This window comes from Antedon mediterranea, chromosome 6 (assembly GCF_964355755.1).
Source record: "Antedon mediterranea chromosome 6, ecAntMedi1.1, whole genome shotgun sequence".
Taxonomy (NCBI): domain Eukaryota; kingdom Metazoa; phylum Echinodermata; class Crinoidea; order Comatulida; family Antedonidae; genus Antedon; species Antedon mediterranea.
The window spans coordinates 18,561,194-18,577,870 of NC_092675.1; the positions used below are offsets into that span (position 1 = coordinate 18,561,194).

At 32.3% G+C, this 16,677-nt stretch overlaps 1 protein-coding gene across 1 annotated transcript in view; it reads left to right on the forward strand.

The window, feature by feature from the left end:
* The window catches only part of LOC140052243 (choline O-acetyltransferase-like), a 33,657-nt gene extending 17,448 nt beyond the window's left edge, over positions 1–16,209 (forward strand). The window contains exons 7-13 of the mRNA XM_072097707.1: positions 238–434; positions 810–910; positions 1,073–1,207; positions 2,061–2,183; positions 2,630–2,768; positions 2,957–3,157; positions 12,755–16,209. Coding sequence (XP_071953808.1) covers positions 238–434; positions 810–910; positions 1,073–1,207; positions 2,061–2,183; positions 2,630–2,768; positions 2,957–3,157; positions 12,755–13,117 — 1,259 coding nt within the window. The 3' untranslated portion in view covers positions 13,118–16,209. The remainder of the gene's footprint in view (positions 1–237; positions 435–809; positions 911–1,072; positions 1,208–2,060; positions 2,184–2,629; positions 2,769–2,956; positions 3,158–12,754) is intronic.
* The last annotated feature ends 468 nt before the right edge of the window (positions 16,210–16,677 follow it).

A 16,677-nucleotide genomic window follows, 5' to 3' on the forward strand; every position in this document is an offset into this window, starting at 1 on the left:
GCGTGGGCCGAGTTGACATGGGGTCAACTTGACACATGGCCGGCCCACTTGAGTTTTACGGTAGTACAATATTATTATCACTCTTCCCTACTAGGATGACGTAAGTGTGTATGTTTTCATCATAATTTACCCAATATGCAGCGGTTTTCTTTAAAAAAAACCAACCCCAGTGTACTTGTTTATATTGAACTTTTCTTATACTAAACATTATATAACTTAATTACATTTTTAAATCAGATTCGACCAATAGGGATTCACTTGACATGATTGAACGTTGTATATTTGTGCTTTGTCTTGATGAGCACATGAATCATCCGCCCACCGACATCAATAAGCCCATGGACAGAGAAGATGTTCCACTTGCAAAACAAATGCTGCATGGAGGAGGGAGTGAGGCCAATAGTGGGAACCGTTGGTTTGATAAGACTATGCAGGTATATTAATATTTAAAATATCTATGTGAGTGAATTGAATACGTCCATATATAGTCAGATAAATACTGAAAATAAAGTAAAGCAAAGACTATTCAAAATGAAAAGGGTAAGGATCAGGAAAACCCAGAACATTAAATTGTAGCTCGTAACGGCAACTTCGGAGGCGTATTTTTAAATTTTGTTTCAGCCCACCTATATTTGTTTTATCTTCGTCGTTCACTCACAAACTTTAACTATCTTTCTCACATTTGTAATACAGTATATGTTAAGCATAATCATCACGGCCCGAAGGCGTGTTTCGAGCTCTATTCTCACATAATTTAATGTATGACTTAAGAGTAACACGTTTTTATATAACTTTTATCTACATTTCAGTTTATTGTGGGGGAGGATGGTTCTTGTGGATTAAATTACGAACATTCGCCGTCTGAGGGCGTTGCTGTGGTGCAGTTGGTCGAGCATTTGTTACGATACATGTAAGTCTCAAATTGATATTCGTAATGATGATAACGATTTTGAACATATTCTAGATAATCATTCTATTTTCATTTTCAACAATACCATTATCATTATAATCAAGTAATTTATTTTATCTGCTACACAACATGTTAGTATAAGTTTATAAAATGTATTCACAGAGACTCCGATACCCACCGACGAAGGTTAATTAGAGCACAGTCAATATGTGAGTTACCTTATCCAAGACGGCTACGCTGGAAGTTGTCTCCTGATAGCATAGTTGATATTGATAATGCACGATTAAGGGCAGACAGGTGATAATTAGTTATACATTATATTCACTTTATAAACATTTAGGATAAATATATTGTTACGTAAACCAATGTCCAAAACTTGTTTAACGGTTAACAACAGTGAGTGAGTGAGTGGCCGAGCGGTTAAGACAGTGGAACCGTAATTACCTGGCCATAACAACGGCAGGGGTTCGAGGCTCACTCACTCCATGGTTCTGGTGGTAGAACGAGTCTTCTCGGATAAGGACTATAAACCGTAGGTCCAGTGTACACATCTGGCTCGTGTGCAGTTTAAAGAACCTAGTACATCTTTCGAGACGAGTAGGGAGTTACCCCGGTGTATTAGTACATCACAGCCACTGATCACCAACTGGGCCCTCTGGGAGACCAGTCATTGACTGAAGAGGTTACCCAGTATAAATATATATTTCAATCAATCAATCAATCAACACAAAATAATCCATGATAATGATACAATGGTACTGTATAAAAAATATTAACTAGTAAACTAGACAAATATAATAATTGATCTAACGTAATTATACCCAAATGCTCGCGAATTTGCAATTTACTGGATATTCAAAATATCTGACCAATCAACATTTATCCGAATGACAAAATGCTAAACAAAATCTTATATATAGTCGGGAGTATAGTTATATTACAAGATAAAAAATACCTCTACGTCATTTAGGTATACATGATTTGAAGTCTATATACACCATTCTATCCAACTATACAATGAGCTAAATTCCTAATCCAGATGTAGACAAATACCACTACTTCTACAATCAACAAACTATGAATGAAATGATCAGTTTGGATTGGTTGAGAAAACGTTAACACAAATTCATTAACATTAATGTAATTGTAGATTGGTACACAATGTGGACTTGAAACTATTACGGTTTACTGAGTTTGGTAAAGGGTTTCCCAAATCACAAGACATGAGCCCTGATGCGTTTGTCCAACTTGCTTTACAAGTTACATATTACAGGTAAGTTGTTACTATTATAACTTTATAATGATTGATTATAAGCAGTACTAATAACTGTTTCTAATTATATAAAATATCATTTTAATATTTGAATCAGTCGGTAGCGTTTATTACGGTATATCAAGTTCAAAAAACATTTATTTATTCAACAATGGCATTATACAGTATAATATAATTATAGGTGTGTACATAAATGAAAACATAGTAATAAGCCATCATTTGGGGTCTTCTCTAGAAGAAAACAAGTTTCTTGTCTCGAGAAAGACCCCAGAAACAATACACATACATTTAAACTAATACAATTTACTACATAAAATAATAAATAAAAACAAAAACGATGAAATAAAAATAGATACTTTCAGTATCAAGAATTATTCTTTCACGCCAAATTATATATTGAACAATGTAATTAATTGAATTATTACACAATGTGTCTGTATGTATAGTATGTATGGGCATCTAATATCGACGTACGAGAGTGGGTCAACAAGACGTTTTCATGAAGGTCGTGTGGACAACATAAGAGCTGCGTCACAAGAGGCGTTGGAATTTGCTAGAGCCATAAAAGGCGACTGTTTAGCTACGGTAAAAGAAACAAATATTTATAAAAACATTTATTTATATTAACCACATTGAAACACCGGTTCGTGTGGCATTTAACTCACTATTATGTAGATTATTAGCATCTTTAATTCATTTATTATTTCTATTGTAAACAATCCCTTTAATTTATAAACAGTTCATTGATTGAAAAGTTTGATTTACTGTTACAGTTAGAAGAGAAGATAAAATTGATGCGCAAAGCCATCAAATCTCAGACAGATTTCTGCGTAAGAACAATTATGGGACAGGGTTTTGATTGTCATCTACTTGGTCTTCGTGAACTATCGAGGGAATTGGGAGAACCAGTGCCAGAGATATTCCAAGACGTAGCTTATGAAATAAGCAACGACTTTACGTTGTCAACAAGTCAGGTACGGTAGCTAATCATGATAACACAGTATACCCTGTCAACATGAATAATATGATCGTATAAATAATTATTTCTGTAACGTTTTCAATTTAATATTTTCATAACCAAACAACGATTTGTATTATTCCTTGTTGATGGAACATAATTGTGTGTGACGATTTAGAGGGCGCACTATATTACTCACTAAACACCATTTAAACTAGTCCGATGGTATTGTTAGAAAAAATAACACAATATAACATTTTTAACATTCCCAAACGATTGGTTTAGATTTAAATTCAGGCTGTCCGCTTCGAAACAAAAACATTTTGGGTGACGATATAGAGGGCGCACTATATTACCTCAATAAACATATTTTAAACTATATATTTTAAACAAAACATAACATCTTTAACATTCGAAGACCATGTTTTAACATTGTATTAGAGATGTACATACGATATCAGAACAATCACGAGATTAAGGATATCGCCGCACGCACGTGCTCGCCGTATAGCCGTCGCTGTAAATTGCATCGCAAAAATCTACTTAATTAGTTTTCACTGTTGTTAACATAAAAGAGATAGTTACCGTCACTTCAATTGCTAACATTACTTGTATTAGGCTTAAATTTGCTAAAATGTTTAGTCTGGTATTTTGAAGAAACACTTCAATATATATCCAGATAGGCAAAAGAAACAAGAAAAAAATCGCGCGTTACTTCTAGAATGTTTACTCGATGGTATATAAAGTTGGTTCGTACTTTCGGTACTGATTTTACCACCTGGTAACCCTGTTTACTAATTAAATTGAGTTAGATAATTAGTTATTAACAATAAAAACGAATTTAGGTTCGATTTGATTTTCCTCAAATAGTGCTGTTTTCCGATCGTGGTACACACTATCTAATGGATGTCCTTGAAAAATACCCGCACACAGTAATACGAGGATGCTTCGCATTTACCTATCTCCTTCTACGGCAATTAAAACGAATTTAGGTTCAACTATTTGCCCCAAATAGGGGTGTTTTCCGATCGTGGTATACACTGTCTAATGGGTGTCCTTGAAAAATACCCACATACAAGGATGCTTCGCATTTACTTATCTCCTTCTACGATAATTGTTTTTAATAGCTGAAAACCGGTCGAACAGCTCGAGTACAGCATCAAAATGTTGAAGAAAGACCGATTTTCTTAAAAAATTATATTTTGATTTAATATACGTTTATACAAAATTGTATTGATTTGCGATGAATGGAACATTCCAATCTTACACTCTCAGTATAATTATTTGGTTTAACACAAGTAGGTAAGTTTATGGGTCCTTGGAGATAAACTTAAAACATTTAGATATAGTATAAGTTATATAATAACAATAAGATATATAAACACATACAAATAAACTTTATTACTGTGAATGTGGGTAGGCCCTACTGTTAAATATACAAACACATAATATACAAATGAACTTTATTACTGTGAATGTGGGTAGGCCCTACTGTTAAATATACAAACACATAATATACAAATGAACTTTATTACTGTGAATGTGGGTAGGCCCTACTGTTAAATATACAAACACATATTATACAAATGAACTTTATTACTGTGAATGTGGGTAGGCCCTACTGTTAAATATACAAACACATATTATACAAATGAACTTTATTACTGTGAATGTGGGTAGGCCCTACTGTTAAATATACAAACACATATTATACAAATGAACTTTATTACTGTGAATGTGGGTAGGCCCTACTGTTAAATATACAAACACATAATATACAAATGAACTTTATTACTGTGAATGTGGGTAGGCCCTACTGTTAAATATACAAACACATATTATACAAATGAACTTTATTACTGTGAATGTGGGTAGGCCCTACTGTTAAATATACAAACACATAATATACAAATGAACTTTATTACTGTGAATGTGGGTAGGCCCTACTGTTAAATATACAAACACATATTATACAAATGAACTTTATTACTGTGGATGTGGGTAGGCCCTACTGTTAAATATACAAACACATATTATACAAATGAACTTTATTACTGTGAATGTCATTTTTACGATGATGAAGAAATAACCATGAACTCATCATCATTGTTAATTTCACCCTTTGCTTCAACGCCAACAAGATGTGTAAAGGAAAACCAAACTAGGACATATAACTCTATTGCTGAAATCTCTGACAATGAAACTCGGGAAATTTCAACACAAACCCCTCAAGTTAAAATAACTGATGTATCAATCCAGACACCTAGTCATTGGGACCAAATTCCAACTCTTAAAAGCAAAATTAGAAAACAGGATGGAAAAATAAGTGAACTCATAACTCAACTGAATGAATTGAAACATATTCATAGCAACTTTGTGCAACTCACGTCATCATTCAAAGAATTAAATGAAAGGAACTTAATCCTTGAAACACAGTTTGCTAGTTTGCGTCATGAAAAAGCAGAGGAACAAAATGAGTATCGCACGCCAAGTAAAGCATGTAAAATAAAGGATCCTGTAAAATCAACTACTCATGTACAAACTACAAATCGATTTGCAGCTATTGCGGTAAATGATGCACCTACACCTGATCATGATACATCTGTTTCTCAGGATGAGCAAACAAGCTCTGTCATATATCTAAATGACAGCAAAGTCGAGCAAGACACTCCGAAACCTGAACCCATCATAAGGCATATGGAACTGAAAGAAAATTTGATAATTGGAGACTCCATGCTAAAACATATACGAACAAGAGGTCTTATAAATACTAGCGTAAAGACTTTACGAGGTGCTACTGTTCAACAAATTACTGCCACCATTCAAGAAATAAATCTAAGTCAGGTAAGAAATGTCATTGTTCATGCTGGTACAAATGACTGTGGAAATCCAAATTTCAACAAAAATAAACTACAACTTGATTTCCATGAACTTATGGTCTATCTGCAATCTAGAATCACAGGAAAGGTTTATGTATCTGGTTTATGCCCAAGACTAGACAACCCTCAACTAAATCTACATGTACTACAAACTAATGAAATGCTAAAAGCGAACTTCAAAGATTGCTTCATAGATAACTTTAAGGCATTCCTATCACCATTTGGACTTGACACCTCGAAATTTACAAGACATGGACTTCACCTTAATGAACGTGGAACAACTGCACTCATCAAAAGCATAAACTCTAGTGTGACAATCTTAAAAACAAACACCCGCCAAACAGAACTAACTTCATCTATTGCTTCTTGTCATTTCTGTGGAGAAAATGGACATATTCGCCGTATTTGTCGACATAGGAAACCGCTCCAATGTTGGTACTGCCAAGAGGATGGCCACAAGGCTAAATTTTGTTTATTACAACAACAATGAAAAGATGGCAATGAAGATAGGGCCGTGAAAATAAAAGACATTTACAGTAACAATATTTTAAACGAAACGTTAAACCTACCGCTCTTATTTGAAACTAACAACTCGATTCAAGATGTAACCGGTACAACGGATGTTTTCACTGAAGACTGTTCAATATTTCAAAGACATGGTCTAAGTATTTTAAGTCTTAACATTGTTTCACTTATAGGTAATTTTGACAATTTTAAACACATTATAGAAAATAATGAAATTGATGTTATATCTTTAAATGAAACTCGCCTTGATTATACTATTAGTAATAATGATGTACGTATAAATGGCTATGATCTCTATCGTAAAGATCGTAACAGGGAAGGTGGAGGAGTTGCTGTGTACTTAAATCGCAACGGGAAGACTACTCATAAGTTAAGACCAGATCTTATGAATGAACATTTGGAAATGTCTATTATTGAAATTAAACAACTAAATTCAAAACCATTCCTCCTTTTATCATGGTATAGACCCCCAAATTCTGATATGCAGATCTTTGAGAGAATAGAAAAAGTACTAGAGAATGTTGAAAGTACAAATTTAGAATATATGATAATTGGGGATGTAAATTGTGACACTCATTCTAAAAACCTATCTTGTTATACTAAAAAATTAATTGATATTGCTAAAAATTTTCATCTAACTCAATTAATAACTGAGCCAACGAGAATCACAGAAAATAGTAGTACTTTAATAGACCATATTTACACAACAGTTCCTAATAGTATCTCCAAATCAGGTGTTTTACATACAGGTATCAGTGACCATTCTGCTATCTATGTAATTGTTGGTAAACAAGAAAAGTGTAAAGCTCATAAGCATAAATATAAAACAAGTAGAAACTACAAACATTTTAATGAAAATGAATTTAAAAGGGATATTGAAAAAATAAACTGGCAAGAAATTCAACATTATAATGATATTGATGACGCTACATATTTTTTCGAATCTAATTTTCTTAAAATTGCTAATGATTATGCCCCGCTAAAAAAGAAGAGGGTGCGAAACAAAACTAGTCCTTGGCTAACAGATGATCTAGTTAGGTCTATGCGTGAGCGTGATGTACTAAAAAAGAAAGCATCTAAAACTAATACACCTGAAATGTGGGCTCAATACAAACTAAGTAAAAATAAGGTAAATGCTGAAATAAAGAAATGTAAAAAAGAATATTTTTCTAAACAATTAGATACAAAAGATTCAAAGAAAATATGGGAAACTTTAAGATATATTGTCCCAGCAAAGAGTATAAACACTGAAATATCAAACTTAAAAACAAATGATAACAAACTAACAGCAGACTCTTCTAAAATAGCCCACAATTTAAACAAATATTTTTCTAAAATAGGACCTGACCTTGCAAAAAACATCCCACCAGAAATTCCTAGATTACTTATTGTAAATAATACTAATCAAAGTAGGGACCTACTTAAATTTAGTTTTGTTAATCAGGAATATATTTATAAACAATTAAACGCACTCGATGTTAGTAAAGCGACAGGCTTAGATGAGCTTCCAGCTAAAATGCTGAAGTTGGTTATTGATCAAATCGTTGGACCTCTCACTTATTTGGTAAATCTCTCACTCTCAACCAGTACTTTTCCAAAAAGATGGAAATGTGCCAAAATATGCCCAGTGTTTAAGGGGGGAGATAGGACTGAAGCTAGCAACTACAGACCCATATCAATTTTACCGATTCTTTCTAAAATTATCGAGAGGGTTGTATTTGATCAGGTCTATCAATTTATTAACTCAAAAAATATGATTTATGCTTACCAATCAGGATTTCGTCCTAATTTCTCTACTGTATCTTCATTATTAAACATTACAGAAGATTGGATAAATGATATTGATTGTGGGAAGTATATAGGTTTAGTCATGCTTGATCTGAAAAAAGCTTTCGACACGGTAGACCATACCATACTTATAGACAAGCTTAAATCATTTAACTTAGATGTCTCTATTATAAATTGGTTTAAAGACTATCTTTGTGATCGTACGCACTTAACACAAGTAAATGGTGTCCGATCAGATAAATGCTATAGTAATTGTGGAATCCCCCAAGGATCAATTTTGGGACCACTCTTATTTATACTTTATGTAAATGATCTACCAAAGCATGTAAATAGTGTACAGATTAGTATGTATGCAGATGATACAGCTCTTTACTTTGCATCTTCTGATATAAATGAAGTACTTGCAAAAATTAATGAAGATTTAAAAAAAATCAAATCATGGCTAGCAAGTAACAAGCTTAGTCTAAATGTAAATAAAACTCAGTGTATGTTTATAGGAACACAACAAAGGCTTGCAAAATTAGCAAACATTGATCTAAATTTAAACATAGACAATGTTCGGCTACAAAGAGTAAAAAGCTGTAAACATCTAGGTGTTGTTATTGATGAATATTTACTGTGGGATAAACAAATAGATAATGTTAAAAGTAAAGTATTGCCAGGCTTGTACTACTTAAAAAAATCTTCAAATCTCGTCCCAAAACATGTATCTTGCTTAATGTATAATAGTATTATCTCTCCACAGTTTAACTATTGTAATATTGTGTGGGGCAGATCAAATAAAAAAAAATACTAATAAACTACAAATGCTACAAAACAGAGCAGCCAAAATTATTACAAAAACAAGGAAATACGACTCAAGTACACAAGCCCTGCAAAACTTAAACTGGATAAATCTTAATACTCAACTACATAATAATGAAGCCAAAATGTTATATAAAATATTCCATAATCAAGCACCACCATATCTAAACGAACTATTTACACCCAAACTAGACACATACAATACAAGATCAAAGGATGTATTAAAATTGAATAAACCCAAAACAGAATATAAAAAAAAAAGTTTTTCATATCATGGTGCTAGTTTATGGAATACTCTAAAAAAACCAATGCAAAATGCCACAAATTTGAATACTTTCAAAAAATTATTGGTGTGATTTATTATTTATTTTGTACTCTTGTCACAAATGTAATTAAGGTTTCTGTTCATATATTTTTGTTCTCTAATTTGTTATTTTTAAAATTTGTTATTTTTAAAATTTGTTATTTTTAAAATTTGTTATTTTTAAATGTGTAATGTACTACTGTTAGTTGATCACGGCCTTGTAGAAGAACACCTTTATGGTGACACAAGCTTTTCCGTGTTAAAATAAAGTATTTATTATTATTATATTATATATTATTATAATGTGGGTAGGCCCTACTGTTAATATACAAACACATAATATACAAATGAACTTTATTACTGTGAATGTGGGTAGGCCCTACTGTTAAATATACAAACACATAATATACAAATGAACTTTATTACTGTGGATGTGGGTAGGCCCTACTGTTAAATATACAAACACATATTATACAAATGAACTTTATTACTGTGAATGTGGGTAGGCCCTACTGTTAAATATACAAACACATATTATACAAATGAACTTTATTACTGTGAATGTGGGTAGGCCCTACTGTTAATATACAAACACATAATATACAAATGAACTTTATTACTGTGAATGTGGGTAGGCCCTACTGTTAAATATACAAACACATAATATACAAATGAACTTTATTACTGTGGATGTGGGTAGGCCCTACTGTTAAATATACAAACACATATTATACAAATGAACTTTATTACTGTGAATGTGGGTAGGCCCTACTGTTAAATATACAAACACATATTATACAAATGAACTTTATTACTGTGAATGTGGGTAGGCCCTACTGTTAAATATACAAACACATATTATACAAATGAACTTTATTACTGTGGATGTGGGTAGGCCCTACTGTTAAATATACAAACACATATTATACAAATGAACTTTATTACTGTGAATGTGGGTAGGCCCTACTGTTAAATATACAAACACATAATATACAAATGAACTTTATTACTGTGAATGTGGGTAGGCCCTACTGTTAAATATACAAACACATATTATACAAATGAACTTTATTACTGTGGATGTGGGTAGGCCCTACTGTTAAATATACAAACACATATTATACAAATGAACTTTATTACTGTGAATGTGGGTAGGCCCTACTGTTAAATATACAAACACATATTATACAAATGAACTTTATTACTGTGAATGTGGGTAGGCCCTACTGTTAAATATACAAACACATATTATACAAATGAACTTTATTACTGTGAATGTGGGTAGGCCCTACTGTTAAATATACAAACACATAATATACAAATGAACTTTATTACTGTGAATGTGGGTAGGCCCTACTGTTAAATATACAAACACATATTATACAAATGAACTTTATTACTGTGAATGTGGGTAGGCCCTACTGTTAAATATACAAACACATATTATACAAATGAACTTTATTACTGTGAATGTGGGTAGGCCCTACTGTTAAATATACAAACACATAATATACAAATGAACTTTATTACTGTGAATGTGGGTAGGCCCTACTGTTAAATATACAAACACATATTATACAAATGAACTTTATTACTGTGAATGTGGGTAGGCCCTACTGTTAAATATACAAACACATATTATACAAATGAACTTTATTACTGTGAATGTGGGTAGGCCCTACTGTTAAATATACAAACACATAATATACAAATGAACTTTATTACTGTGGATGTGGGTAGGCCCTACTGTTAAATATACAAACACATAATATACAAATGAACTTTATTACTGTGAATGTGGGTAGGCCCTACTGTTAAATATACAAACACATATTATACAAATGAACTTTATTACTGTGAATGTGGGTAGGCCCTACTGTTAAATATACAAACACATATTATACAAATGAACTTTATTACTGTGAATGTGGGTAGGCCCTACTGTTAAATATACAAACACATAATATACAAATGAACTTTATTACTGTGAATGTGGGTAGGCCCTACTGTTAAATATACAAACACATATTATACAAATGAACTTTATTACTGTGAATGTGGGTAGGCCCTACTGTTAAATATACAAACACATATTATACAAATGAACTTTATTACTGTGAATGTGGGTAGGCCCTACTGTTAAATATACAAACACATATTATACAAATGAACTTTATTACTGTGAATGTGGGTAGGCCCTACTGTTAAATATACAAACACATATTATACAAATGAACTTTATTACTGTGAATGTGGGTAGGCCCTACTGTTAAATATACAAACACATATTATACAAATAAACTTTATTACTGTGAATGTGGGTAGGCCCTACTGTTAAATATACAAACACATATTATACAAATGAACTTTATTACTGTGAATGTGGGTAGGCCCTACTGTTAAATATACAAACACATATTATACAAATGAACTTTATTACTGCGAATGTGGGTAGGCCCTACTGTTAAATATACAAACACATAATATACAAATGAACTTTATTACTGACAGTTGTTTCTTAACGTTTGTATTAATTATTTAATTACTAAACATTATATTTCAATCGACTATGACAGTGACAGTTTTAACAAAATAATAAATCGCAAATGTGTTAATGTATTTAGTGGTATAATTTTTATAGGCCTATAAAACATGAAAAAATATTTTGTTAACTGATAAAGATGGATTAAGAATAAACGTTTTTCCTCTTTGTACCCATCTTCTTCCCCATCCCCCATCCCTCAACCCTTAATGTTATATACAAAACACAAATTGGGTTTATTTAAATGAGTCCAAATCAAAAATTTTGTGACAAGTTTCTCTTTCGAAATTAATTCCCAGGGTGCTAATTTTAGTTGACTACATAAATCATCGTGTACGGCACATCAATTTACAGCGACAGCTGTACGGTGACCGCGTGCGGCGATATACTTAATCTCGCGATTGTTCTGAAATCAGATGTACATTCCTAATACGTTGTTAAAATATGGTCCTCGGTCAATTTGTCCTTTAAACTCGGGCTGTTCGTGTTGACGGAACAAAATTTTGTGTGACGATATAGAGGGCACACCACATTACAAAAGTCATATTTGGCCATTATACTAATTTGACTGATGTACTGTTAGAAAAGATAATAACAACGGTTTCACCTATACCATTCTTACACGAGATTTAAACATAGGCAGTCCGTCGTGTCGATGGAACCAAATTATGTGTGACGATATAGAGGGCGCACTACATTACTCACAAAACTTTATTAAAGTAGTTTGTTAAAATAATATATCAATACATTTAACCTGTTTTTATTGTGTAGGTTCTAACTAAGCTAGACACATTTATGTGTTACGGTCCGGTGGTTCAAAATGGTTACGGTGCCTCATATAATCCTCATGAAGATTATATACTGTTTGCCATATCATCTTTCAAAGATTGTTCAGAAACCGATTCGACTATCTTTCGAGAGACTCTATATAACTCACTGATGGACATGCATAACCTGTGTTTAAAGATGAGCCGGAAGTTACGTCGGCAGAGTGCTGAAGTTCATAATGATATCTGCACAGAGAACGGTGACGTAAAAAATGGTGACGAAGATTACGTATCGGAAAATTCAGTTCAAAATGGCGATGTAATTATAAATGGTAGTAGTAGTAGTAACAATTCTAATGGACTGTAAAAAAACAAGGTACTTACGACTAGATTGATTTATCTAATCATGTTGAACCGTTTATAATAATTATTTTTGAGTCAAAATGTCCCGAGTCGACAAAGATTAGTAATGTGTCTGCTCTTGCCATTATTCTGTCCAACCCCCATGTGTATTATTGATACATAATGGTGTTCCTGTTCGAAATTGATTCTAACAATTTAACTTCCATTTTAGAACCAAATCTAATCTAATAAGTCAGCTTATAAATGGAATACAATTTCGATTCTGGCGTAAAACATTGTTGTTGCTTGCTATTGTATTACAGTCGTATTGTCTCAAATTATGAAGCACAGTTTATAATTAGTGGGACAGTTTTTTTAAAATATATTTATCCTGGGCGACCTCTTCAGTCAAAGACTGGTCTCCCAGAGGGCCCAGTTGGTGATCAGTGGCTGTGATATAATTAGTGGGACAGTTTTTTTTTTATATATTTATCCTGGGCGACCTCTTCAGTCAAAGACTGGTCTCCCAGAGGGCCCAGTTGGTGATCAGTGGCTGTGATGTACTAATACACTGGGTAACCCCCTACTCATCTCGAAAGATGTACTAGGTTCTTTAAAGTGCACACGAGCTAGTTGTGTACACTGGACCTACGGTTTATAGTCCTTATCCGAGAAGACTCGTTCTACTACCAGAACCATGGAGTGAGTGAACCTCGAACCCCTGCCGATGTTATGGCTACGTAATTACGGTTCCACTGTCTTAACCACTCGGCCACTCAACTCACCAGTAGGTATATTTCCTATGGTCATGCTCACCCGATGGGCAGAGCATGTATGACTAGAATTATCAAAACTGGTACACATGCGATAACTATGATACTCTATGACTTATTTTTTTACTTTTACGTTTTAAAGTAACAGTACAAATCTATTTTAACATAAACCTTTGAGTAACGTGTGAAATATTTATTTAGAAACCACTACCTATAATCTAGCATACTTTATTTAAGTAAAATAATATAGATAAGTAAATATACGTATAAAGAACATCGATGCAATAAAACAGAGTTTACCTATTTTTAAATTAATGGTGCGTGTAAGTATAATTAATAATATAATATAACAAATATATAATCTATTGTATGTGAATAAGTACAGTACATGTTAGGGTAGTTATAATGCAACGTGATTAGCAGAAATGTTATACACTGAATATAATACAATTTTCCATTTTCCTATAAGATAATATCAAAATTTTGGAGTCTATTATACAATTTAGAGTCATAAAAACCATGGTTAATATGAAGTTAGTTTTATTTTGTGCTAATGATTTATCTAATAGCAACATGTATACAGCCATACAATTACAGACAGGCCATGATTAGTAATGTAATTTAGATCAAGGCAATTTTTAGAGCTAATGGTGTCATGTATTTAGCATTGTACAAGTAAGAAGCTGACATCAAGAGGATTCAAACTCAATCATCATCCATTTCAACTCTAAATTGAATAACTGATATTCGGTATTGTAGCTATACAATTTGCCCAGTAAAAATAATTCTATGCTACAGAATTTCATATATATGATATCACGGAATTTGATTATTCAACTCAGTAATTTCTGGTCCATAGAAAGTATGATACTGGAAAATAGTTGTAGATACGTAGATATACTTGTATGGTGAAACCATTGAACAATTTAGTTATCTCTGTGGGTTGTATAGAAATAGACTAAAGCCCTGTCTAAACTATCAAATTCTATGTGACAAAAAACGTGATGTGCCCATACATGGACACGATGACGTCATATCGCTACCATATTTGGGCATATTACTACCATATTTGGACACATCACACTTTTTTGATAGTGTAAAAAGAGCTTAAAACGATAGAATTGAATTAAAAACCTTGCGAAATGTTACTGAAATTAGACGTAACTGCATTCCAACATTCTTTCAAAATGATTTTGATGAAGTGATACATTTGTGTGAAGAGAAACTATTTATTTTGTTAAAAAGAAATTATTATTATAACTTAATTAGCTTTATATTACTGTGTTAAAATGTCAGGGTGTTAATAGTGTTAAATCATGAAAGCAATTTAAATGCGCATTTTGCGGGATGTAACATTTATGTTTCGTCATTTACACAGCAAAAGTGTATTCATTTGCGCTTAGTATTATAATGCACAATTTGATTTACGTACAATAGGGTTTCTTCTGGAATCATATGGTTTATAAAAACTTAATTTAGAACATTACACAGTATAAAGGTGTACCGGCATTTAAAGCTCTGTCTGCAATCAAATATCGGACAAAAATGTACCAAAATATAGTAGTGATATAACATGGTGTCCATAATGGGCACATCACAGTTCATATAGTGTAGACAGAGCTTAAAGTAAAAAACAAACCTGATTTTTTTTATTGATAATATAATTCTGCAGAAATTGGTCAGAATATAATATTTTATTTGAGCAATATTATTTAGTCTTAATAAAAATTATTATTTAAACTCCGGATAATTTTTATACTTTGACCTAAAACAATATTGGGCAAATATTGTTGTGATTAAACCAATACTTTTTAACATTTTATTAAAAAATGTAGAGTTGAGTGAAATTAATGGATTACGCGTTACTAATATTTGTCCTACTAATGTTAATAAAAATGAATAGAAAATACTTTATTGCTTATTTGGTTGTTTTTTTTTTAAACTAAACAACTACACTATCAAACTTTATGTGACAACAAAATTTGATGTGCCTATATATGGACACGATGATGTAATATCACTATCATATTTGGGCACATCACACATTCTTGTCAAACTAGTTTGTTACACAAGCTGTATATTAGTCCCGCGTGACCGAGTGTGGTCGTAGGGTCGCTTCGCAAAGCTAAATACATCGATAATGTATTTATTAGACATTTCAATTGATGTGAAAATAGAAGTTTAATAAAAACACAATCTTATGATCTTATAACAAAATTGATTATGCTTTCTGTTGGCCTATTATTAAAATGCGTTTATCTTATAGAAAGAGAAACTTTAAAAAATCAACTCTATTTTCGATACCTGTCAACATCAACGATTACAATTATATGACATGAATATGCAAAAGTCATCCAACATGCAATACGCATAGCACAGGCAACGGAAAGGAAAGTATAAATAGGACATTCTTGCATCATTAGACCTCTAATATAGGTAAAACAATAGGGAAATAATCTGTGTCTCTTCAGATTTATAATACAGTGACTCATTACATAAGTAATACTATCGTGACAAGATTACTTGAGGAAGTGATCCCATCACTCAATGAACGTGTTTTTAAATCTATTATCACACATGCTCGTTATTAAAAACTATACAGAGTAAAATAGAGCACCCAAGTAGGGACATATCATGGGTAATGGATGGGGTGGTGCTGGGGTGGTTAGATGAGCAGGCATTTTAAAGTCTTAATTTGATTTTTTTGGTAGGTTCAATGAAACATGAAGGGCATCCAACAATTCCACTGCAGTCAGGGGGAATAATGACAAAAGGTTTCCTACTTTCTAGAAGGTTTATCAGATAATTTATA